The 27,046-nt window shown below is 43.1% G+C and overlaps 2 protein-coding genes across 3 annotated transcripts; both read left to right on the top strand.

The window, feature by feature from the left end:
- Positions 1-7,214: 7,214 nt before the first annotated feature.
- Positions 7,215-12,504, top strand: LOC143526563 (uncharacterized). Its single transcript, XM_077021035.1, has 6 exons — positions 7,215-7,368; positions 7,581-7,698; positions 8,040-8,112; positions 11,527-11,692; positions 11,905-12,025; positions 12,368-12,504. Exons 1-6 carry the CDS (start codon positions 7,308-7,310, stop codon positions 12,495-12,497), a joined length of 669 nt encoding a protein of 222 aa, XP_076877150.1. The 5' UTR covers positions 7,215-7,307; the 3' UTR covers positions 12,498-12,504.
- Positions 12,505-23,360: 10,856 nt separating this feature from the next.
- On the top strand, positions 23,361-24,746 carry LOC143527214 (C-C motif chemokine 13-like). Of its 2 annotated transcripts, none has more exons than XM_077022262.1 (3): positions 23,361-23,478; positions 23,715-23,832; positions 24,174-24,740. In XM_077022262.1, exons 1-3 carry the CDS (start codon positions 23,418-23,420, stop codon positions 24,262-24,264), a joined length of 270 nt encoding a protein of 89 aa, XP_076878377.1. In that variant the 5' UTR covers positions 23,361-23,417; the 3' UTR covers positions 24,265-24,740. The 2 variants fall into 2 exon arrangements, with proteins under 2 accessions (XP_076878377.1, XP_076878376.1); XM_077022261.1 differs by having other exon boundaries at positions 23,362-23,502; positions 24,174-24,746.
- The last annotated feature ends 2,300 nt before the right edge of the window (positions 24,747-27,046 follow it).

Below are 27,046 nucleotides of genomic sequence, written 5' to 3'. Positions count from 1 at the left end.
CGGCTATGATAAAAATCCAACTTTTTTGTTTCTGAATGTATATAGACATATAATACCTCCATTTAGACTAATTATGGTATGGGGAATTCATTACTGATATTGTTATGACCATACTGGATGATTTTAACCTTGAATGGTCATGGTCAAGGTTCTTTTCCTATTCTGAAGTATCGTAAAATACATGCACATGTAAAGTAAAGTACAACACAAGACAGAGTTTACAGAAAATGGACAAGGTTTAACTCTTCTTGTATTTTACCAGGAGTATCAAAACATTTCCAAGGATCCTAAAGTTTATATCTCATTATTAAACATCACACCAGTTGATCAACAGTGAGCATGCTGGTTGGGCAGGTAAGTAAATGTACCCTCTCTCTTCTTCACAGCTAACTGTTTAAAGGGGCTTCTGTATGGGCCCTTTCCATTGGACCCGTGTTCTACTCAGATGCCAGGGAAAACTCATTCGAGGTTCTGGCCTGGATGATGCATTGGTGGAGTGTGAAGTGTTTGGACCTGGCGTGATTGAGTCTGTGTTAAATGGCAGTCATTATGTCCGAGCTTTCACTGGAATGCTAATTGTGGAGGATGTGATCAGGTCACTCCAGTGGGAGATGTTCTGGCAAAACAAGGACAAAGCAGAATATCCAGTGCTAGCACAGTTAGAAGCAATGCACACTACACTTGCTGCAAATCAACATTGCCCAGAGCAGTTTGAAGCGTTGATTGAACAAGTACAGAAGTTGAATCAGGACTTTTTGGAGTTTGAGAAGGAGTGTGAAGCGAAGTCAGAGCTTTGCAGATTCTTTGGAGTTTGGCTGGATTTGGTGGCCATCATCAAAAATACTGTAGTCTCTGAAAGAAAAGGAAACTGGAACTTACACGTGGCTACTATAGAGGATTCTATGCCAATATGTGACTGCATAAACTACCTTCGTCATGGCTCATGGTATCTTGAACAAATCAAGGTGCTAGAGTTCACACATCCTGAGCTCTACCGGCGCTTCTCGATAGGCCAGTGGGTTGTGCAGGATCGCCCTGGCTGGTTCTGTGCTGTGGGAGGTGACATGAAGGTTGAGCAGACCATTCAGCGAGTGTCAAAGGGTCCTGGAGGTCACTACATAGTAGGAGCCACACACAATGCAAATGCTGTATCAGAGTTTGAACTCTTGTTCCACGAGATTGGGATGATCACTGATGTCCTCAACTTTCTCACCAACAACAACACTTTGAAACAGACAGAATGCCATCTTCAGCATGCACTGAGCACCACTCGCCGCCTTATATTCAACCAAAATGTTTCATAGCTGCTGGACTTTGTGCTAGAGCGGCAAAATCCCTATTCATTGACAGTCAATGTGCCTGTTCCACTGCACAATCTGCTCACCAAGCAGGCTGCTGACCGAGTTGTCGCTTCTCGCTTGCTCAACTGTCTCCAAAATGGGAAGCATGTCTACTGCTCCTATAGACAGGAGAGGTTAGTTGAGAAGACCAAAAAAATTAGCACTACTGTATCAAAGAGAAAACTACCTCAGTTCAATGAACAAACACAGAAAACCCCAACAATCAGTATGAAGGAACATAAGTCAGTTTCATCCAAAGACATGGCTGAGGCACATAGAAGCATGGACATTGCTAAAGAGCGGGGTAAGAGTATCCGGGAGATACTTTCTCATGATGTGCTTTCAGCATCTCCCCTGTTTGATGGTGACCTTCCAGCTCATGTCAACAAGTCAAAACTTGTCAGTGAGATTGAGCCTCAACTTGATCTCACCCAGTGGATTTCTGGATCAACTTATTCCACTCATGTTGTTGTAGACTTCATGTCGAAGATGCCTCAGATGCCTCTAGCACAATTTCGTACTTTAGGTGCAGTCATCAATGCCATCATCAGCTCAACATCATCTCTCTGCAAAGAGCCAGAGTTCATCCATCTTGTTCTAGATTCCTACATCGAGATGTCCCTAAAGGAAGGGGAGCGCATGCGGCGTACATACTCAACAACAGGCATTGACATCATTGGCATGAACAAACACACCCCCATCCCTCAGCAACTTGACAAGTTCTGGGCATCTGAGGAGAACAAGCGGAATCTCCAACTATTAGCTAGGGATATGGTGTGCAATCGAGCCAGTGGCAATGCTACTGTAATTGTGAGTTCTGTTGTCATTGATGATGAGGTGCTACCAGCAAAGGCAACTGGTGGGGAAGAGATCCCAGACCTCTTGAACTGGATTGAAGAAGCTGATGCCAGGTTGCTGGTGCATGTTGAGTGGGCTATTCGTGTGAAGCAGTGTGAGAGAGTTATCATAGTCTCCAATGACACAGACACCTTTGCACTGCTTCTCCGCTACAGCCCATACTTCCAAAAACTTGGGATGAAGGAGATCTGGCAGCAGTATGGCACTGGTGAGAGGCTTCGAATGCTTCCACTCCATCAAGCAGTCTCTCATCTTGGAGCATCACTGTCAAAGACAGTGATTAAAGCTCATATCCTGACTGGAGATGACTGTATGAGCAAGGTGGGGACTAAACATGCTGCTATGGCTTCTGATCCAGTCCAGTACTTAGCCAACTTTGGAGAAGCAGATACCTTGACAGAGCAAGATGCAGCTTTGGCTGAGGAGAACTTGGTGCGTGTCTGGGCTGGGGTCCGATCAACTACAACAGCTAAGACATTTGATGACTTCAGGGTAGAAATCTACACCAGTGGAAGTGCTGGAATTGATGTTTTCCCTCCCACAAGTAGTGTGATCAGAGGCCACATCCAACGAGGGGCTTTTCTGGTTTATACGGCATGCAACTTGCTTGCAGCAGCCAAGGACACCAAAGTAAGACAAGAGCCAACGGAACATGGATGAAAGGAGCACTTTGGCACACTCCTGCCATCAAAATGTCTAAAGCTCTTACCACCAAGTCTGCTCACAGTATGCAAGTGTGCAGGCAAATGTGACAATCGCCGATGTGGCTGTCGTTCTGCTGGAGTTTCATGCACCGTATTCTGCCATGGAAAAATGGAAAAATCATTTTGTAAAAACCCATCCCACTAATATGCATGCACGCATACAGAAATCACACTACATGGTGCACTTTTAGTTAATTTAATGTAATTTGTATCACTTTTTTGCTACATAGTTTTATTTGCACCCAGCTGTTTTATTTTATATCAATAGTTCAAAGGGGATGTTTAAAATGTTTTTTCTCTTCATGACTTGTATATATTTGTATTATTGAAAAAAATATTAATGTCAGATTTATTAGACTTAGACTTGCATCTGGTTTTTATTCTTTATAATGGACAAGTTGTGGGTTGTAAGGAATGCCGTCTGATATGTCCCTCCTAGCTACGCCTGCTACTAATCACCATGCCCCCTTTTCAGTCACATATATACACCTTCCCACCACTTCCTCGTCGCGAAGTATTGCCGTTCCCATGCAGCATACCAAGCGTTTCCATTGCGTGTTCGATCTCCTGTGCTTTGACCCTTGCTTTCTCTCCAGACCTCGCCTCCTGCCTAGCCCTCCTGTACCTCCCGGATTCTGCCCCCCCCCCCCCCCCCCCGTTATGACCCTGGACCGTCCTGACCATCCCACGAAAACGCTGCTGTTGTTACTGCACCTAGCGCTAGTGATACTCGTGCCGTTTCTTGTAAACGTGACTCATTTGAATAAAAGCGGTATACTTCCGCAGTTGGATCCCTCTCTGTCTGGTCAATACGTTACATGGGTAAGGTCTTCAGAATAGGAAAGTGACATTGACCATGACCTTTTAATGTCAAAATCACCCAATATGGTCAAAACAATATCAGAAATGAATTCCCCATCCCATAATTAGTCTAAATGGAGGTATTAAATGTCTATATACATTCAGAAACAAAAAAGTTGAATTTTTATCATAGCCGATGGCGGCCATATTTAATTTGACCATTGCGGAATTCGTGGCACTATGGCGGACGAGCACCTCAGTGATTTTTCATGTCTAGGGACCCACTAACTCAGTTCAAGTGAGAAATTCCCCCAACACCAAATTGCGAACAGGACTATAGGCCAGGTACTGGATTACAGGTCCGGTGCTTAGTCCTAGTAGGTACAACCAATAGGTTGGCATCAGAGGAACGAAGGCAACGAGAAGGAGTGTACTGATGAAGCAGATCAGAAATGTAGGATGGTGCCTGGTTGTGGAGAGCTTTGTAGGTGAGTAGAAGAATTTTAAACTGAATACGCTGTGCAACAGGAAGCCAATGGAGTTTCTGAAGGACAGGTGTAATGTGATCACGTGATGAAGTTTGGGTGAGGAGACGTGCAGCTGAGTTCTGTATATACTGAAGTTTATTTAGAATTTTGCTGGATGTACCAAAAAGAACACTATTGCAATAGTCGATTCTGGATGTAACAAACGCATGGATCAGTATTTCGGCAGCAGAAAAAGACAGTGATGAGCGTAACCGCGCGATGTTCTTTAAATGAAAGAAAGCAGTTTTAGTGAGCTGATTCACATGGTTATTAAAGGTGAGATTATTGTCAAAAATCACTCCCAGATTGCGAATAACTGAAGATGAATGCAAACTGTCGTTGCCAATGGTGAGATGGAAGCTTCCTGCTGTTTTTGTCAGAGCTCTGGGACCAATGACGATCATGTCAGATTTCTCACAGTTTAGTTTGAGAAAATTTGTTTCCATCCATGATTTCAACTCAGCTATACAGTTTGCAATAGTAGAATGAAGAGCAGGGCTGGTAGATTCGGAAGAAATATAGAACTGGACATCATCAGCATAACAGTGAAAGTTGAGGCCATTCCTACGTATGATGTCACCCAGAGGAAGCATGTAAAGAATGAACAGAAGCGGACCAAGTACTGAACCCTGGGGGACGCCATGAGACAGTGGGGCGATACTAGAGCTGTAATTGTTAATATGCACAAACTGCTCTCGGTTTGTAAGATAAGATCTTAACCATGCTAGAGCAGTGCCAGTAATGTTAAAGGAGGTTTCCAGGCGAGAAAGTAAAATGGAGTGGTTGATGGTATAGAAGGCTGCTGTAAGATCCAGCAGAAGGAGGACACTGATTTGCCCAGAGTCCGGGGCAAGTAGCAGATCATTCGTCACTTTTAAAAGAGCTGTTTTAGTACTATGTTGTGAACGAAAACCTGACTGAAATGACTCATACAGCTTATTGGTGACCAGATGATGTTTGAGTTGGGACGCCACAACACGTTCCAGTACTTTAGATAGGAATGGGAGATTTGAGATAGGTCGAAAGTTGCTCATAGTATTAGCATCCAGACCAGGTTTTTTGAGTATAGGAGTAACAGCAGCCAACTTTAGTGTTTGGGGAACGGAGGCAGAGTTTAATGAAGAATTAACAATCTCTGTGACTAGTGAAGAGATTACTGGAAAACAACTCTTTACTAGCCTTGATGGAACAGGATCCAGTACAGAAGTGGAGTCTCTCATTCCTGACATGATCTTCGTTAATTCTAGTTGAGACACTGGTGTAAACAAAGAGAGTGGCTGAGTTACAAATACTGGTGGAGTTGGCAATGGTAAAGAAAGGACGGGACTGATGGTTAGAGTATTGTAGAGTGTCTTGACTTTGTTTGAAAAAAATGAAAGATAAGAGTTACATTTGTCTGCTGTAAAGCAGCCTGTAGCAAAATTTTTGGGTTTCAGTATTTTATTTATTGTTGAAAAAAGAGTCTTAGGATTTCTTGAGTCGCCTTGTATGAGGTCAGAATAGTAGACAGACCGTGCTGCTAGAAGAGCATCCTTATATTGTTTGAGACTATCAGTGTACATTTGACAGTGTACTGTTAGGCCCGTTTTATTATAGTCTTTCCAGCTGACGCTTCCTGGATTTCATTTGGTGAAGCTCGGTTGTATACCATGGTGCAGAATATCGAAATGACACAGTCTTGCTTCTCAGCGGAGCCAGTCGATCCAGGCAGGAGGAAAGCACATCATTATAGAATGCCACTTGATCAGAGACGTTACCAGACAGATCTGGAGAACAAACAGCAATTTCACTAGCAACTTTGTCCGAGAAAGCTGAGACCGAAATATTTTTAAGGTTTCTAAAAGATATTCGGCGATCAACTTTTGTAATAGGCAAAGGGATTTCAATGTCCATGATAACTGCCAAATGATCAGAGACATTACTATACTAGACATTACTATATGTCCCGTGTCTAGTCCTTATAACTTCAGTAATGGCCTGAGGTCTGAGAGTCGAACCCATAACCCTCCAGTCACAAGACCAGTTCCCTAACCACCCAACCATGAGTGCACCTGTGGTGTGTAGTTGCATTTCGTGGTGTGTGTTGAGCTAAGCTCACTGGTTTCACTCCCATTTGTGGTATTGGTTGGAGTAGGCTATTCTTATACCCTAACTCCAACTGGATGGCTATGGCTGTGTGAAGGACCACACTGATGTTGAGGTGGTGATGGCATTAATAACGTTCATCTCCAAAACCACAGACCATTTCTGGGGGACTCACAGTGATGTGTATCAGTGGAATTTGAACATCACACCTCTTATTCGTCCTCCACATCCTCCACACACATCAGCAGAGGGACTTTCATTTCTGGACTCAAAAATAACAACAGAGAGAGAGAATATTATTGCACACACACACACACACACAGAATGGTGCAGTGTCTGTAGAAAGTGAAACACTGCTAATGCTTTTTTCTTTATCTTTTTCCATATATTCTGTAGTTTCTCTTCTTCAGAACTACAGTGTTGTCTGTTCCAATCCAACTCTATGCTTCTAAACCTCAGGACATTGTGGACTTTAACAGAGTTACTTTTAGTGGGACAGCCATAATGAGAAAAGGAAGTTAGATATTCCTTTAATTATTAAAATAAATGAACACTGTAATCATAATAGTTATGTGTGAAATTGCCAGGGTGGAAAATATTCAGCTATAATGGCTACCATTGCAGGTGATATCATAGAGTAATTATAGAAATATGATAGTGTATTTTGTTTTAGAGGCTTATGCAGAGTATCAATTTCTTTGACTCTCTAAATTGTAAGTGATGTCATGAAAACGATAAAAGAAAACATAATCACAGCAGGAAGCGTGGGAGATTACTGGATATTCAAGGAATTCTGGTTATTGTGTTTATTGCACCACTGGGGATTCCCAAAAGGCTGATGAGCAGTAGTGTCTAAGTGTATAAAAGACATGGTGCAGGTCACTGCTCCCTCACTCCTCTCCTCTCTCACTCCTCTCCTCTGTCCTGTGGTACAGGGACCACTCTGCCCTCACAGTCTCTCTGTGTGTGAAATCAGCCATTCTGCTAGAACGATGAAGCTGTCTGCTCTGCTGTTTGTGATGCTGCTCTGCTCTCTCCAGCTGGTCTCTAGTGGTGAGTCTCCATCTCTGTTACATGATGCATTTCTTACACATTTGACAGACACTCTTATCCACAATGACTGTCCAGGGAGGTGAATGTAGTGGTAGGAGTCTTTCCCAAGGAATCATCACTGGAATGTACTAGTCCTAATGATGGGCTCTTTAGAGTGGTACCATCTCTCACTGTTGTGAGTCACTTTGTAACTGTTTGCTGATGCCTTCCAGCTCCTAGTGCTGTTAACCTTGCCATCTGCTGTCCTGGAGTGTCTCAGATGAAGTTGCCCCTCAGACGCATCGTGTCCTACAGCTGGACTGACAGCGGATGCTCCATCAAAGCTGTGATGTGAGTATCACCTGCTCTGAGAGGCCCCCACACACCTGCTACATCCCTTCATATATGTAACAGTCCACACACTGTATCTAGGAACCATTTATGGAATCAGGTCTGGACTTCCTGCTGAAACGCTGTAGTGAAGATACTGTAACAACACCATTAAGAGCTGATTTTACACTCACATTAAACCCAGTGGGAGAATCTTCCACAGGCAATTATTACTGACTGTGTCATGTAGTTCTGGAATGTTTGCTGTGATTTACATACACAGATACACTTTCACCATCTTGGATGAGTTAGTCCCGACCTGCTGTATTAACAGAAAATTGTTGTCTTTATCTGTGTTCCAGCTTTAAGATGGTTAGTGGAAAGCGGATCTGTATGGATCCTGCCTCTAACCATGTCAATGCCTACATGAAAGCAGTGGACCAGAGGAATTAAGCACCTGCAAGTGGAAACCCAACATCCTCCACACACTGAAGATGAGCAGCTAAAGCAGATCTGGGCATTGTACCACCACATCCGGCCCTTTGACTATCTCTGACCAGCGTAAGATTGTTGATAAGTTAATAAGCTAAAGAATGTAAAATTGCACATGTTGCAATAACACATGCACATTGTATTTATGCAAATCTAACTGTGGACCATAAAGAACTTTTGTTTTTGTAGAATTCTACATTTAGTTTTTCTCTTTTTAAATGCTCATTTTCTTATGTTACTTGTCATAATATTTTAGTGACATGTAAATAAAGAAAAAAATATTTAAGTTTATTTTAAGAGGTAGACTTTATTCAATAATTTTGCAAGTCAATACGTGTAAACTGTAACAGCGAGATAAGGCAGGATGACAAGGCAAGTGCACTTTTAAATATGTAGAGGTTTATTCTGGTGAATGTGTGAGAAGCACATACAGAACACATACACACAATTAATTAAGACTCAAACAAAGACCAGCGTGGCACATTACGTAAATGCATATTATATTGATGAACTAAACGACACCCAAGTGATGATGAGATGAGCCACAGGTGAGATGGATGAACACACCACATAGAACCACACATATAGACATAACCAGACGTAGACTACACCTACACACGCCCAAAGGGAGGGGCCAGGAGCTGTACCATGACATAAACCATGGCTGAATCCGAAATGCCGTACTTAAGCAGTAGGCACTAGATTTCAGAGCAGTACGTTCTGTTCAACCGTTAAACTGCTTATTAAATATAGATCATTTGTCTACAATGTCTTAAGAAACTGTTAAAAATAACTAAGTACTCACTTTTACAGCCACACCTGTTCTATACCTGTAAATGAAAGACTTCCATACATCTAATTTTACAACACTTGACACACACTGTCACCCAGAGCGGCTTACGCTACAGCTTGTATCGCCTAGAATAGATCGTACAGATGACTGACAGCCATTAGAGGGAGCCAATGAGCTGGAGATTAATGAGTTCTCTTTACTGTAATCTGTTCTCTCACTGATGATGAATGTAATGTATTGTCTCTTCTTTCAGTTTAAGTTCAGGATAAGAGTAGAACACAAGATTAAACATCAAGAAAACTACCACAAACATTCTCTGCAACAAGATGCAGTTCAGGATTGAGAGGGAAACGCTAACATTTACGTGTTGTGTTGATCTATAGCTACTGAAACAGTTTCACACAGGGAAACCTTCTCACTATGTCTGACCACTTCTAAATGGTCTCACCCACTCTTAATTCCTCTATATCACCATTAAATGTTGTCATTTACCTACCCAGAACTTACCAGACACCTCGTTCTGAGGAATCTTCAGATGTCTCAGTGAGAGCCAGTGGAGAAGATTCTGCATGTGCTTGTACTTGTTGTATTTGTGTTATGTCTGGGTCAGAATACAATATATTTATTTGGAAAGTGTTTATGACTCAGTAGTTTAAAGCAGACTTCTCTGATCAGACCCCCACAGTTTCAGTACCACAGGATACAAATGAACACTGTAGGTGAAAATACAACACTGGGCCCACATTCATATGATCACATAATGTTCCATGTGTAATGATGAAACATCAGTTATCTGATTTACATCAGTAGACTCATCTGAGTGGAGTGTTATTTGTGTTTAGTTTGTGGTTGTGTGAAGGACCACACTGATGTTGAGGTGGTGTTGGCATTAATAACGTTCATCTCCAAAACCACAGACGGTCTCTAAGACACTCACAGTGGGGCTGGAAGTCCCTGTGTAGCAGTGGAATCTGAACATCACACCTCATATTCATCCTCCACATCCTCCACACACATCAGCAGAGGGACTTTCATTTCTGTACACAAAAATAACAGAGATTATTACACACACACACACACACACACACACACACACACACACACACACACACACACACACACACACACACACACACACACACACACACACACACACACACACACACACACACACATACTGGGACTCCATGAAGCTAAACACTAAAGCTATTTCTTTATATTTCTACATATACACTTTTTCCTTCTTCATAACTGCAGTGCTGTGTCTGTCTCATTCCCAATCCAGGGTGTCCTGCTCCAGGTCGGTAGGTCTACACCAGGACACCAGACGCCTCGCTTCCTTACAGGACTGTGGAGCTCTGCTGCTGAGGCAGAGAGGGTCTGACATTTGGACACCCAGCAAGACATACTGCTTCCTATTGGAAAGGAAGTTGTGGATACAGTAGCAAACAGGAAAGAGCACAGTGAACAGTCTCAGTTTGTTCATAAGAATATCAGGGGTGACTGGACTGGAGCTACAATGTGTAAAGAGCCCACAGGTGAAGGTGTGAAGGTTGTCCAGGTATGTTAGAATGTATGTATAGGTCACCAACATCATGTACAGGTCTGTTAGCTCTGTGTGTGAATGCTGAGGTTCCTAGAAGCTGTCAGTCAGGATGATGAGGTGCTGCAGTTTACGCCTCTCAAAGCTCTTCATGACTACAGGTCTGTACTCACTCACATCTACAGTCATTCATGTTGAGATATTCCATTGTTTTGGAATCAGTATGATGACAGAGGCCTTTTAACAAGTAGACACAACAAATTCTAGAAGGGACTGATCGAGGAGATCAGGGAGGATGGAGAAATTGTTGAGTTTGTTTTTTTTTTAATGGGGAAAAGTGAACAAAACAAATGTAATAAATCCTAAATGATGTGATATTGTAGCAACTACTACTCCTCACAGCGAATTCCCTAATGGACAGGCACTTGGCCACTCAAGGAGTCTTAGCCCTTTAAGTGACACTGGGGGTGGGGGGGGGGGGGGGGGGGGCGGCGGCGCCTGTGCGTGCCAGGGGTGCAGCAGGTTAGTGGGAAAGAGGTTAGAGAGCGGACAGTGCTATTGTTCAGTTGCGTTGTCAATAAAGTTTCCCTCCTCTAGATTTTTAGATTAAGCAGTTTGTGCCTCATTTCCCGAACCGCTTCAATATGATTATTAAACCAAATAAAAGATAAATTATATAAAGCTGGTGTTATTGCCACAGAATGGTAATGAGAACATGATAGCAGGTTTTTATTCCTTTATCAACATTCACCACCTATCTGTGTAACAGTCATATAATTTTAAACGGCCTATCAGTCTTTTATTTCTCATGATGACGGATGTGCATTTCCGTTTCTTGGGGTAAATTCTAAGTGGTCTGTAAATAGTAGACATGGTGTCACCACACAGAAGTGATGTAAGTGTGAAGAGGAACCTCAGCAGCAAATATTACTCAGCAGAAAGTTTAAACAGTGGAAACCTCTTTCAAATTAGAAATGTTGGGGATTTCAGACATTAAGCTCCATCTGTGCGTATAAATGAGCCCTCACTCCTCTCCTCTCTCACTCCTCTCCTCTGTCCTGTGGTACAAGGACCTCTCTGCCCTCACAGTCTCTCTGTGTGTGAAATCAGCCATTCTGCTAGAACGATGAAGCTGTCTGCTCTGCTGTTTGTGATGCTGCTCTGCTCTCTCCAGCTGGTCTCTAGTGGTGAGTCTCCATCTCTGATACATGATGCATTTCTTACACATTTGACAGACACTCTTATCCACAATGACTGTCCAGGGAGGTGAATGTAGTGGTATGAGTCTTTCCCAAGGAATCATCACTGGAACGTACTAGACCTAATGATGGGACCTAATGAGTGGTACCATCTCTCACTGTTGTGAATCACTTTATAACTGTTTGCTGATGCCTTCTAGCTCCTGATGCTACAAACCCTGTGGATGGCTGCTGTTTTGAACTGTCTCAGATGAAGTTGCCCCTCAGACGCATCGTGTCCTACAGCTGGACTGACAGCAAATGCCCCATCAAAGCTGTGATGTGAGTATCACCTGCTCTGAGAGGCCCCCCACACACCTGCTACATGCCTTCATATATTTAACAGTCCACACACTGTATCTAGGAACCATTTATGGAATCAGGTCTGGACTTCCTGCTGAAACGCTGTAGTGAAGATACTGTAACAACACCATTAAGAGCTGATTTTACACTCACATTAAACCCAGTGGGAGAATCTTCCACAGGCAATTATTACTGACAGTGTCATGTAGATCAGGAATGTTTGCTGTGATTTACATACACAGATACACTTTCACCATCTTGGATGAGTTAGTCCCGACCTGCTGTATTAACAGAACATTGTTGTCTTTATCTGTGTTCCAGCTTTAAGATGGTTAGTGGAAAGCAGTTCTGTATGGATCCTGCCTCTAACCATGTCAATGCCTACATGAAAGCAGTGGACCAGAGGAATTACACATCTGCTCCTGGAAACCCAACATCCTCCACACACTGAAGATGAGCAGCTAAATGATGTGAAACTGCACATACTTCAATACCACATGAGCACTGCACATATGCACATATAACTTTGGACTATGGGTTTAGTGAACCCTGCTGGCTCAACAGAATAAAACTGAGGTAGTAAGGAAGCAGGCTGTGTAAATCTGTATATAATCTGGGTTCATTACATCTTTAGGATTCATCCCTGTCCTACTGTTTCGTTATTGCTAATGTGTTTTATTGTTAATGTGTTTCATTATTGCTAATGTGTGGTTTAAGTTGATGTTTGGATAAAGAAGTTTGGGGATGCTGATTAATTTTATTTTCTTACATCTTCACAAACTACCCAGCAAACTACCTACAAGCTATTCTGTGATGCCAGTACAATTAATCTTTTCTTTATTTTAAATAAGTTTAAAAGGTTTTCCTACAGTGCATTACTTGTTATATTTATTATTATGTTTTATTAAGTTGGATATAGAGACTCTATATATGACCCTGATTGGTTCTTTAATAAATATCACTCTTCTCAGTGATTGTGTCTGCCTCCCTTTCGTCACACCTACTCTGTTTATTTTTATTTTCAGCATTAAACATAAGATGCCAAGCCAATGAAATACCATGCTATTATGCTCTAATAAACTACTAATCAATAACGAATATATTAATATCTATATATTATATTGTTAGGAACAACACGTGACCTCCCGGAATATTCTGTACACCTGCTGCTCGTTACCCCAACCTTTTCACAACTACGTAAGCTTCCCCCTCTCACTTCCGGGTTGCTGTTACGGAACAGCTCCGGACCCTTCCCTGTGGGCGTGTCATGATGTCGTCTGCGTGCAGTTATGTCCATGTTAGTAGTTCCGTGGGTGTGGGTTGTTTGTGAGCGTGTTCGTTTGTTACACCTGTGCCTTGTCTCGAGGTCACGTGGGTCTGTGTTATTCACCTATTTAATGTGCGTTCGCGCAGTGTCGTGTGCTCGTCTTTGTCTAAAGTTTCGTGTCAGCGCGAGTGTTGTGTTTGTGCTGCTCGCGCTCCACCCGGAGCTTCACGTATATGAGAGAGAGAATAAATGTTCACTGTTCACCACAAGACGCTAGTCGTGTCTCCTCCTTCCACCAACACGCCAGCGTCACATAAAGACGAGCCACGTACAAAGGACGTATGCCAGGATACGCCACCCGGGCACCGAAGGGGAAAAGAAAGAGCCGGCGTCACCACGGCTCTTCCCCAGTCCGGCGCCACGAGGTCTCCGTCACCGAGCAGGAGATGAAGCAGGACCCCGTCTGCTCCTACCTGCTCTGCGCCGCCCGCGAGACGGAGGACGCAGAGGCGGCGGAACATTTCCGCCGATCCGCGGTACGCATGTGGGAGGAGAGACACCCCCACGCGTCCCTGGAACTGCCACCCATGGCTGTGGGTAGCAGTAAAGAGGAGGAAAACAGCGCTCAGCTCCTGGTCTTCTCCGAGGAGGAGGAGACCAGTGAGCCTCTAGTGGTGAGCGTAGGCGCCCTTGCCCTCACTCCTCCTGAGCACGAGTTCGGGAGTGAGAAACCCGGAGAGGAACAGAGTCCCCCCCCCCTCCGTGTTTTCTGACGAGGAGAGCGAGGGCGAAGTCAGCTGCCCTTCCCCCACGTCAGAGGCTCCTCAGACGTCAGATGAGGAGCACGAGATCAACCCTAAGAAAGCAGAGGATGACGTCAGCCCTCCCCCGTCCGTACACTCCGAGTCTACGGTGTACTACGGAGAGGGGAGGAACGTCAGTCCCCCTCCGTCCCTGTACTCCGAGACGACGGTGTATTACGGGGGGAGGGACAGCGCCAGTCCACCTCTGTCTGTTCGCTCGACCCTTTCTGGGTTCAACAGCGGGAGCGAGGGAGAGGACAGCGTCTCGGTGGGCTTGACGGACACCGTGCTGAAGGAGAAGGGGTGTCCGCCAGGCAGGGAGGTCTCGCGTTCCCCGTCGGTGAGGAGCAGCATGAGCTGGTCGTGCTACCCCGCTTCGGAGGAACCCATGTCCCTGGACCGGAGTGTCTCGGAGGAGGAGGAGCCGATGGAGACGTCGAGGGCTGACGCGTTGGTGATCCCAGTACCGCCAAAGGGAGACGGCGCGGCCAGTGGGCCAAGGAAGGGCATCGATGCGCCTAGAGAGACGCTGTGGAAGCCCGCCGGCGTGCGGCGCAGAGTCCCGGTTCCGGCGAAGCCCAAGGAGAGGGACGCCGCTCCTCGGGAGAAAACCCCGGGCGCAAGGACCAAGAGCGCACCGAGGGGTGCAACGCGCGCTGGAGGCGCGGCGCCGAGGACTGGAGGGACTCCGCCGCCGGTTCCGTCCGCTGCGCCCGCACCTCCAGCGTTTCCTGGAGGGGTAGCGCCACCACTAGCGCTTTGGCAGGCGGTTCAACCATTGTCATGGCTGCCTGTCCCTGTTTGTTTGTCAGCCCCCGTGTTTCTCCCGAACCCCCTGTTCCCTTTTGTGCCCTTTATGTTCAGTGTTCCGGTGTGCGTGGTTGTGCTTGTGCCTTTGTTTAATGTATTTTCCCCTGTCTTCCCAGGGAGGGTGTGTTAGAGCGGTCCACGGCGGTTCCCGCCGTCGGGGGTGACGGCTCTCGGAGGCTCGTGATCCCGGTGGCTCCGGACCTGCCCGTCGGTATTGGTTCGGGGCTTTCCCGCTGCGCGGGATGCTCCGGGAGTAGCGAGCCCCTGGCGGGGGGTTCTGTTACGGAACAGCTCCGGACCCTTCCCTGTGGGCGTGTCATGATGTCGTCTGCGTGCAGTTATGTCCATGTTAGTAGTTCCGTGGGTGTGGGTTGTTTGTGAGTGTGTTCGTTTGTTACACCTGTGCCTTGTCTCGAGGTCACGTGGGTCTGTGTTATTCACCTATTTAATGTGCGTTCGCGCGGTGTCGTGTGCTCGTCTTTGTCTAAAGTTTCGTGTCAGCGCGAGTGTTGTGTTTGTGCTGCTCGCGCTCCACCCGGAGCTTCACGTATATGAGAGAGAGAATAAATGTTCACTGTTCACCACAAGACGCTAGTCGTGTCTCCTCCTTCCACCAACACGCCAGCGTCACAGTTGCAAAGTATTGTTGCTATGCTACATACCAAGCGTTTTGTCCCTGCGATTGCCCTCCTGTGTACTGACCTCTGCTCTCCTTCCAGACCTCGTTCTCTACCTAGTCCCAGTGTACTTTCAGCCTTCTGTCTACCCGGCGTGACCCTGGACCGTCCTGACCTCATCTACAGCACCCATACACCACACACGCTCAGCGGAGTTATTCGCCCATTCTAGTGCTCTGTATTCACGTCTTTAATAAAAGCGACTATATTCCACATTTGGATCCTTGTCTGCCTGGTTGGTTCATTATATATATTACATTTGTTGAAATAACTATCCTATATTTTGATGGCAGCTTTGCATGCTCTTGGTGTTCAACAGCTGAAGCAGCCAGCCATGATGATTTTTCATCAGTTTTGAAGACATTCTCACATATGCAAAGCACTTGTAGAGTGAGGAACTAAAGTTCTGAAATGTGTTTGTTGGGTGTGTGTGTGTGTGTGTTGAGAATGAATTCATATATAAAATAACACTATTCTCTAATTATATTTTTTATATAGCTAAACTCTGTCTTATAAGTGAATTTAAGCATAACCCATTAGATTAAAATGGCTTCTTTGTTATTCAGAATATGCATTCAGTCAGATGTGTCCAAACGTTTGACTGGTAGGGTGAATATAAATATAAAGGTAATTTTAAAGAGGTTCACCATTGTCACTGTAGGCGGGGTCAGCCCCACAGGGGAGCCGCCCACTTCACCACACTCCACTTTTCCCCTTAACTCCCACAGTCAAATCCACCCACATATTCACTAATCACCTGCACCTGTTCCACATGATGTTCCTCATCATCTCACTCCTCGATTTAAGTGCTGTGCATTCCTTGCACTACTCAGAGTGAGTCCTGCATGTGACTTCTACCGCTGCTACTCGTGCAACGCCAAATTCAGTGACTTTTGTGCTTCAGGCGTATATTTCTGCCACACGCTGCACTCCTTTGTTTTCTTGTTCGTACTGAGTTGTACTGTGCTGTGCAATGGATATTAGAGAAACAGCACCATTTATCCCATCAGAACCATAAATCTGAATTATATTGCACTTGCACTTGAACCAATCAAAGCCTTTCCTGATCTGATCCAATGAAAGCCTTTCCTAATCTGATCCAATCAAAACCTTTCCTGATCTGATCCAATCAAAGCCTTTCCTGGTGCATGACAATAATGTTGTTTGTACATCCTACATCAAATTTACCAGTATCAAAGTTATAAACTTATCCAAAAATAAAATGCAGATGCTTTATTGGAGATCACCGAGACACCCTCCAGAGAATAAGCTCTTCAGAGAATTACCCCCTCCAAAGAAGTACCTCTTCAGAGAATTACCTCTCCAGAGAATGCTTGAAAGGCACACAAAGAACTAAGTTCTTTAAAAAAAAACATTTTTCAGAGGTATTTACACAATTGCCCCACCTTCTTTTAAACATGAGTGTGGCTTGTGGCAACAAGGTTGTTTTTCCCTATTACAGTCTCATTGATGAACAAAATCAACCTTTTAACATAGATGCTGTTCCTCAGCACCCTCCAGCATTGATAAGGTGGTACATTTATTCCTACTACTGTAGTAGTGAAGCCATGGACTGTAGGGACATTCTGGATTGTGGGGACATTCTGGACTGGTCCACTGGGAACATTCTGGACTGTGGGGGCATTCTGGATTGTCCACTGAGAATGTTCTGGTCTGGTCCATTGTGTATTTGCATAGTGGCCTTGAGGACTACACCAGGACCGACCGTGGTCCTGCTGAGGCCCAGCTGAGGTCCTGCTAAGGTCCTGCTGACACCTTTGTTCTGTATCCAGCAGATTGTGGGGACATTCTGGATTGTGGGGACATTCTGGACTGGTCCACTGGGAACATTCTGGAGTGTGGGGGCATTCTGGATTGTGGGGACATTCTGGATTGTGGGGACATTCTGGACTGGTCCACTGGGAACATTCTGGAGTGTGGGGGCATTCTGGATTGTGGGGACATTCTGGACTGGTCCACTGGGAACATTCTGGAGTGTGGGGGCATTCTGGATTGTCCACTGAGAATGTTCTGGTCTGGTCCATTGTGTATTTGCATAGTGGCCTTGAGGACTACACCAGGACCGACCGTGGTCCTGCTGAGGCCCAGCTGAGGTCCTGCTAAGGTCCTGCTGAAACCTTTGTTCTGTATCCAGCAGCCTAGACAGACTATGTTTTATATCTCAATTCTTATATTTTACCTTAGATTTAATATTATTGTTTCTTATTCAGTGCTCAAGCCTTTCTGCCTACAAATATTATTTTTAAATACCTCAAAACCCTAACTCTAACTCTAACTCTAATCCTAACTCTAACCCTCACTCTAACTCTAACTCTGACTCTAAGCTTAAGTATTTGAAAGCAGGACCTTGCTGTATGTTCCTGACAAATTCCTTTGAATACTCTGGGACCTTACAGTGCATCAAATGAATATATTTTGGATTTTTAGGGTCTTTTTCCAAAATGATTAAAATCTACAGATGTGAAGCTTCTATTAAAAAAAGAAAAATCTGGATGCAACTCTTAAGTAATAACAAGATTTCTACTCTTTTCTTAGAGCTGTTTAGTTTTAGGACTGTTTAGGATTTTGGTCTAGTCGTACTAAGACTGTATGTTCATCTTAACATGAACAAGATCAAAGATTTCCTGACAAAACCAGACCTAGAGAAACTCACTCATGCTTTTATCTCAAGCAGGGTTCATTATGGTCATGGCCTCCTAACAGGACTCCCCAAAAACACAACCAAACAGATAATCACACAATCAAAACACAGCTGCCAAAGCTCTCACTGGGGAGCAAAAGAAGAGAACACATCACATCCATTATTAAGTCAATAGAAGGGACACATCACCCCATTATTAAGTCAATAGAAGGGACACATCACCCCATTATTAAGTCAATAGAAGGGACACATCACCCCATTATTAAGTCAAAGGAAGATAACACATCACATCCGTTATTAAGTCAATAGAAGGGACACATCACCCCATTATTAAGTCAATAGAAGGGACACATCACCCCATTATTAAGTCAAAGGAAGATAACACATCACATCCGTTATTAAGTCAATAGAAGGGACACATCACCCCATTATTAAGTCAATAGAAGGGACACATCACCCCATTATTAAGTCAATAGAAGGGACACATCACCCCATTATTAAGTCAATAGAAGGGACACATCACCCCATTATTAAGTCAAAGGAAGATAACACATCACATCCGTTATTAAGTCAATAGAAGGGACACATCACCCCATTATTAAGTCAATAGAAGGGACACATCACCCCATTATTAAGTCAATAGAAGGGACACATCACCCCATTATTAAGTCAATAGAAGGGACACATCACCCCATTATTAAGTCAAAAGAAGGGACACATCACATCCGTTATTAAGTCAAAAGAAGACAACACACCCCCATTCTCAGGTCCTGACATAGGCTACAGGCTTCAGACGTTCTTAATTATCCAGGTATTTGGCTCAGGGTGAACAGTATTCTCTCTGTACCTCAGATCCTGTAGCACTGCACAATACTGTACTTTTATATTGCTGTGTAGCCGGAGGAAATGAGCAGGCATAGAGGTTAGTAGGCTTCCCAGAAATGTCTCCATGAGTCTTATTCAGTGCTCAAAGGTGTTTTTTATTTGCAGACAAGCCAGCATGAGTTTTAAAAACGAGGGGACCATTAGCTCACCCCTTACCCAGCAAGTACCCCCCCCTCACCACACAGATAAGGCTCTACCACCTTGGGGGTATAGGTATAGGTAAGGGAAACATTTAAACACACAGCTTATATGAGTGAGGTGTGTGCATGACAGTTCTTATATCACCACAAATAATAGTGATGATCACCTCATTGTCCCTTTAAGTGATTTTAAAACTAAGTATGCATACTGATTAATGTCCATTCTGCAGGTTCATCATCACTGGATCTCCCCCCACTGGTGCACCTTGGAATGACCCAGAACCAGGAGACAGAGGCCACAGAAGGGAGGGGTCTGGGTCTGTACCGTGACAGTTTTTTAATAAAAATCTTGAATCTTGCTACTATGAAAATAACCTAGTCTTAACTTGCCTTTAAACACTGAATGTCAGCTTATGATCAAATCAGTTTATGGTCTATGGTTTAAGTGAAGTAAAGCTCAGGTGTAATGACTACAGCTCATGTGTAGTGAATACATTGTTGAGAAACTGAGCACCAGTTGCATTGCAGACGTGTGAAGTGATTTGAGAATGTGAACAACGTGGAATCAGGAAGTACAACTTTTCCTCGAAAGATACACGCAGTCTCAGTTCATGCACTCTCACTTCCTTTGTGTGTACGTGTGTGAAAGAGGTGCAAGCATAGTTTTTCAGAATTAATGACATTCTCACCCTGTTGTTATTTTTGTGTACAGAAATGAAAGTACCTCTGCTGGTGTGTGTGTGTGTGTGTGTGTGTGTGTGTGGGGGGGGGGGGTTGAATATGAGGTTCAGATTTCAGGGACTTCCAACCCCACTGTGAATCTCTCAGAAACCGTCTGTGGTTTTGGAGATGAACGTTATTAATGCCATCACCACCTCAACATCAGTGTGGTCCTTCACACAACCACAAACTAAACACAACTAACACACCAGTAAGCTAAGTTTACTGATGATTTACTTGTGTCCCATGGTACCGACACAGTGTAGGGGTTCATTCTTACAGGAGATCCAAAATGTCAAAAACTACCTAGATATGAACTCAAGACAAGCATTAATTTCAAAACCTTTTTTTCCAATCCTTGTGTATGGATAACAACTGTGATCATTTACACTAGTGTCTAGAGACTCTACTACATCCATCCATGATCATCTCTCCTGACTGATACAGTTCACAACGTTGAAGATCTAAACAGAAGCTTTTACCGGCAATACCTGAAAAAGTCTTCCACCACTGAAATAGATCATTTTTAGAGGATGAACCCTAGAGCAGATGTGTACACATTTAGTGTTTCAACATCACTTTGGTCTGACACTGTTGACACTTTCAACATGATTTATAATATGAGGACGGGTCCATACATGACATCTTCATGTGAATCACCATATCACAGAGAGAGTAATTGTGTGAACACAGGGAGAGTGATTGTGTAAACACAGGGAGAGTGATTGTATAAACACAGGGACAGTGATTGTGTAAACACAGGGAGAGTGATTGTGTAAACACAGGGAAAGTGATTGTGTAAACACATGGAGTCTCTTCTTCCATTTCAAGCAATACATCTATTTTTTCTGTGTGTACTGAGGTGAGTGAAGGTTGTTCAGGTATGTTAGGATGTATGTATAGATCACCAACATCATGTACAGGTCTGTTAGCTCTGTGTGTGAATGCTGAGGTTCCTAGAAGCTGTCAGTCAGGATGATGAAGATCTGCAGTTTACGCCTCTCAAAGCTCTTCATGACTACAGGTCTGTACTTACTCACATCTACAGTCATTCATGTTGAGATATTCCATTGTTTTGGAATCAGTATGAAGACAGAGGCCTTTTAACAAGTAGACACAACAAATTCTAGAAGGGACTGATCGAGGAGATCAGGGAGGATGGAGAAATTGTTGAGTTTGTTTTTTTTTTAACCCTTTCAGACCCTGCGTCCACTGCAATGGACATCACATGTTTTCTTCTCTTTTTTATGATTTGTTGTACAATAGACCAATTAAAATCTGTTAACAGTCAGAATAGACCTTTACCAACCAATCAAATAACACATTAGCCCTGTCCATTGCTATAGGAGCCAAAAAAAACCACACTGAAGTTAGCAATGGCAGCACCCCAGCCAAAGAGGCAGAGTAAGGGTTCATTTTAACTACTTTTATCCGATTTAGAACACTTTATCCTCAATGTTATGAGTTAATTTTACACTTAAGGGGTAGTTTGTGAAATTAAATGTTCAATATCAATTGTAAAATCATAAAGTTAAACACAGGATTTTTTAAAATCTTGTTGTCCATCACAGTGGACAGTGGGTTTTAATGTATATAATTCAAGCATGCTTTTTAGTGCTGCTGTTAAAACTTTTCTTTTGCAATTGCAGTGTATACAGACAAATAATCTGTTAAATACAGTGTAAAATAAGATAAAAATATTTATTCCACAGAGTACACTGCACATGATGTTAATTGACAGCGGAAATATATCAGAAATTGAAAGTTTGGATAGTGATGATGGTGAAGATGCAGAGAGTGCAAGTCTCTCAAGAGTAGGTAAACGTAGCTATCTGTTAAATACAGGTACTCCAACACTCCCATTGTTGTCCATAACACAATGTATGAACATAGCTACTTTTAATTATTGATTCCAGGAGATGAGTAAGTACCACTAATGGGGCAAGAAGTTGTTCTTGAGACAGTAAATGATGAGGAAGGATCAGGGAAGGAAAATGAGGAAGAAATTGTTTTATATTGTGAAGGTGATCCTTATGCTAACCTGTCCAATGTCCAGTGGCCAGTGGCGTCTACTTGGGAAGATCCTATCACAAACATCACTGAACCATTAACTCCATATGCTTACTTCAAATGATACGTTCCACAAGAGATGTTTGAGCTGATGACCACCATGACAAATGTCTATGCTGAACAAACTGCTGTGAGGGGCTACAAACAGGCATCAGTGCATGAAATAGAAGCCTTTGTTGGCTTGCACATTGCAATGGGAGTTCTGAGGTTTGCGAATGTACTGGGAATCGTACATGCAACCATAATTTCAACTAATTTCTCCTTGTTATATGTTATATATATTATTTTTCATAATAACAGATGTTCCCAAAACTTGGATAGCATTTTTAGTCTATTGATCAGGTTTATTTTCAAAAAGAATAACAAACAAACCATAAAATTATACATATGATATAGCATTGCTTTACAACTGTTAAGACCCACCGTCCACTGCAGTGGACATAAAAAAAAAATACTATAAAAGTATTATATTAAATTTTTTTTTACTGATTCTTGTTTTGGAGTTCATTACAGACAGAAAATTGCATTCGTATATTTTTTTTCATTACTGGAACATAATTCGGGTCTGAAGGGGTTAATGGGGAAAAGTGAACAAAACAAATGTAATAAATCCTAAATGATGTGATATTGTAGCAACTACTACTCCTCACAGCGAATTCCCTAATGGACAGGCACTTGGCCACTCAAGGAGTCTTAGCCCTTTAAGTGACACTGGGGGGGGGCTGTGCGGGTCAGGGGTGCAGCAGGTTAGTGGGAAAGAGGTTAGAGAGCGGACAGTGCTATTGTTCAGTTGCGTTGTCAATAAAGTTTCCCTCCTTTAGATTTTTAGATTAAGCAGTTTGTGCCTCATTTACCGAACTGCTTCAATATGATTATTAAACCAAATAAAAGATAAATTATATAAAGCTGGTGTTATTGCCACAGAATGGTAATGAGAACATGATAGCAGGTTTTTATTCCTTTATCAACATCCACCGCCTATCTGTGTAACAGTCATATAATTCTAAACGGCCTATCAGTCTTTTATTTCTCATGATGACGGATGTGCATTTCCGTTTCTTGGGGTAAATTCTAAGTGGTCTGTAAATAGTAGACATGGTGTCACCACACAGAAGTGTGAAGAGGAACCTCAGCAGCAAATATTACTCAGCAGAAAGTTTATACAGTGGAAACCTGTTTCAAATTAGAAATGTTGGGGATTTCAGACAAGCAGCTCCATCTGTGTATAAATGAGCCCTCACTCCTCTCCTCTCTCACTCCTCTCCTCTGTCCTGTGGTACAAGGACCTCTCTGCCCTCACAGTCTCTGTGTGTGAAATCAACCATTCTGCTAGAACGATGAAGCTGTCTGCTCTGCTGTTTGTGATGCTGCTCTGCTCTCTCCAGCTGGTCTCTAGTGGTGAGTCTCCATCTCTGTCTAGTGGTGAGTCTCCATCTCTGTTACATGATGCATTTCTTACACATTTGACAGACACTCTTATCCACAATGACTGTCCAGGGAGGTGAATGTAGTGGTAGGAGTCTTTCCCAAGGAATCATCACTGGAACGTACTAGACCTAATGATGGGCTCTTCAGAGTGGTACTATCTCTCACTGTTGTGAGTCACTTTATAACTGTTTGCTGATGCCTTCTAGGTCCTGAAGCTCTAAACCCTGTCAGCTGCTGTCTTGGAGTGTCTCAGATGAAGTTGCCCCTCAGACACATTGTGTCCTACAGCAGGACTGACAGCAGATGTGCCAACAAAGCTGTGGTGTGAGTATCACCTGCTCTGAGAGGCCCCCACACACCTGCTACATCCCTTCATATATGTAACAGTCCACACACTGTATCTAGGAACCATTTATGGAATCAGGTCTGGACTTCCTGCTGAAACGCTGTAGTGAAGATACTGTAACAACACCATTAAGAGCTGATTTTACACTCACATTAAACCCAGTGGGAGAATCTTCCACAGGCAATTATTACTGACTGTGTCATGTAGTTCTGGAATGTTTGCTGTGATTTACATACACAGATACACTTTCACCATCTTGGATGAGTTAGTCCCGACCTGCTGTATTAACAGAAAATTGTTGTCTTTATCTGTGTTCCAGCTTTAAGATGGTTAGTGGAAAGCGGATCTGTATGGATCCTGCCTCTAACCATGTCAATGCCTACATGAAAGCAGTGGACCAGAGGAATTAAGCACCTGCAAGTGGAAACCCAACATCCTCCACACACTGAAGATGAGCAGCTAAATGATGTGAAACTGCACATACTTCAATACCACATGAGCACTGCACATATGCACATATAACTGTGGACTTTGGGTTTAGCGAACCCTGCTGGCTCAACAGAATAAAACTGAGGTAGTAAGGAAGCAGGCTGTGTAAATCTGTATATAATCTGGGTATAATCTGGGTTCATTACGTCTTTAGGATTCATCCCTGTGAGTCCTACTGTTTCGTTATTGCTAATGTGTTTTATTGTTAATGTGTTTCATTATTGCTAATGTGTGGTTTAAGTTGATGTTTGGATAAAGAAGTTTGGGGATGCTGATGAATTTTATTTTCGTACATCTTCACAAACTACCCAGCAAACTACCTACAAGCTATTCTGTGATGCCAGTACAATTAATCTTTTCTTTATTTTAAATAAGTTTAAAAGGTTTTCCTACAGTGCATTACTTGTTATATTAATTATTATGTTTTATTAAGTTGGGTATAGAGACTCTATATATGACCCTGATTGGTTCTTTAATAAATATCACTCTTCTCAGTGATTGTGTCTGCCTCCCTTTCGTCACACCTACTCTGTTTATTTTTATTTTCAGCATTAAAAATAAGATGCCAAGCCAATGAAATACCATGCTATTATGCTCTAATAAACTACTAATCAATAACTAATATATTAATATCTATATATTATATTGTTAGGAACAACACGTGACCTCCCGGAATATTCTGTACACCTGCTGCTCGTTACCCCAACCTTTTCACAACTACGTAAGCTTCCCCCTCTCACTTCCGGGTTGTAAAGTATTGTTGCTATGCTACATGCCAAGCGTTTTGTCCCTGCGATTGCCCTCCTGTGTACTGACCTCTCCTCTCCTTCCAGACCTCGTTCTCTACCTAGTCCCAGTGTACTTTCAGCCTTCTGTCTACCCGGCGTGACCCTGGACCGTCCTGACCTCGTCTACAGCACCCATACACCACACACGCTCAGCGGAGTTATTCGCCCATTCTAGTGCTCTGTATTCACGTCTTTAATAAAAGCGATTATATTCCACATTTGGATCCTTGTCTGCCTGGTTGGTTCATTATATATATTACATTTGTTGAAATAACTATCCTATATTTTGATGGCAGCTTTGCATGCTCTTGGTGTTCAACAGCTAAAGCAGTCAGCCATGATGATTTTTCATCAGTTTTGAAGACATTCTCACATGCAAAGCACTTGTAGAGTGAGGAACTAAAGTTCTGAAATTTGTTTGTTTGTTGGGTGTGTGTGTGTGTGTGTTGAGAATGAATTCATATATAAAATAACACTATTCTCTAATTATATTTTTTATATAGCTAAACTCTGTCTTATAAGTGAATTTAAGCATAACCCATTAGATTAAAATGGCTTCTTTGTTATTCAGAATATGCATTCAGTCAGATGTGTCCAAACGTTTGACTGGTAGGGTGAATATAAATATAAAGGTAATTTTAAAGAGGTTCACCATTGTCACTGTAGGCGGGGTCAGCCCCACAGGGGAGCCGCCCACTTCACCACACTCCACTTTTCCCCTCAACTCCCACAGTCAAATCCACCCACATATTCAATAATCACCTGCACCTGTTCCACATGATGTTCCTCATCATCTCACTCCTCGATTTAAGTGCTGTGCATTCCTTGCACTACTCAGAGTGAGTCCTGCATGTGACTTCTACCGCTGCTACTCGTGCAACGCCAAATTCAGTGACTTTTGTGCTTCAGGCGCATATTTCTGCCACACGCTGCACTCCTTTGTTTTCTTGTTCGTACTGAGTTGTACTGTGCTGTGCAATGGATATTAGAGAAACAGCACCATTTACCCCATCAGAACCATAAATCTGAATTATATTGCACTTGCACTTGAACCAATCAAAGCCTTTCCTGATCTGATCCAATGAAAGCCTTTCCTAATCTGATCCAATCAAAACCTTTCCTGATCTGATCCAATCAAAGCCTTTCCTGGTGCATGACAATAATGTTGTTTGTACATCCTACATCAAATTTACCAGTATCAAAGTTATAAACTTATCCAAAAATAAAATGCAGATGCTTTATTGGAGATCACCGAGACACCCTCCAGAGAATAACCTCTTCAGAGAATTACCCCCTCCAAAGAATTCCTCTTCAGAGAATTACCTCTCCAGAGAATGCTTGAAAGGCACACAAAGAACTAAGTTCTTTAAAAAAAAAACTTTTTTCAGAGGTATTTACACAATTGCCCCACCTTCTTTTAAACATGAGTGTGGCTTGTGGCAACAAGGTTGTTTTTTCCTATTACAGTCTCATTGATGAACAAAATCAACCTTTTAACATAGATGCTGTTCCTCAGCACCCTCCAGCATTGATAAGGTGGTACATTTATTCCTACTACTGTAGTAGTGAAGCCATGGACTGTGGGGACATTCTGGATTGTGGGGACATTCTGGACTGGTCCACTGGGAACATTCTGGACTGTGGGGGCATTCTGGATTGTCCACTGAGAATGTTCTGGTCTGGTCCATTGTGTATTTGCATAGTGGCCTTGAGGACTACACCAGGACCGACCGTGGACCTGCTGAGGCCCAGCTGAGGTCTTGCTAAGGTCCTGCTGACACCTTTGTTCTGTATCCAGCAGCCTAGACAGACTATGTTTTATATCTCAATTCTTATATTTTACCTTAGATTTAATATTATTGTTTCTTATTCAGTGCTCAAGCCTTTATGCCTACAAATATTATTTTTAAATACC

Source organism: Brachyhypopomus gauderio, chromosome 11, assembly GCF_052324685.1.
Source record: "Brachyhypopomus gauderio isolate BG-103 chromosome 11, BGAUD_0.2, whole genome shotgun sequence".
NCBI lineage: Eukaryota > Metazoa > Chordata > Actinopteri > Gymnotiformes > Hypopomidae > Brachyhypopomus > Brachyhypopomus gauderio.
The sequence above is the reverse complement of the archived record's forward strand: the minus strand, read 5'-3'. Positions and strand labels throughout refer to the sequence as shown.

Bases quoted from the DNA above. Each gene is read 5' to 3' on its own strand.
- LOC143527214 (XM_077022261.1), top strand. From the start codon at position 23,418: ATGAAGCTGTCTGCTCTGCTGTTTGTGATGCTGCTCTGCTCTCTCCAG. The intron at 23,503-23,714 runs GTGAGTCTCCAT...GATGCCTTCTAG, and splicing joins GTCTCCATCTCTGTCTAGTG to GTCCTGAAGCTCTAAACCCT. The intron at 23,833-24,173 runs GTGAGTATCACC...TCTGTGTTCCAG, and splicing joins TGTGCCAACAAAGCTGTGGT to CTTTAAGATGGTTAGTGGAA.
- LOC143526563 (XM_077021035.1), top strand. From the start codon at position 7,308: ATGAAGCTGTCTGCTCTGCTGTTTGTGATGCTGCTCTGCTCTCTCCAG. The intron at 7,699-8,039 runs GTGAGTATCACC...TCTGTGTTCCAG, and splicing joins TGCTCCATCAAAGCTGTGAT to CTTTAAGATGGTTAGTGGAA. The intron at 8,113-11,526 runs GTGGACCAGAGG...CGTATAAATGAG, and splicing joins TCAATGCCTACATGAAAGCA to CCCTCACTCCTCTCCTCTCT.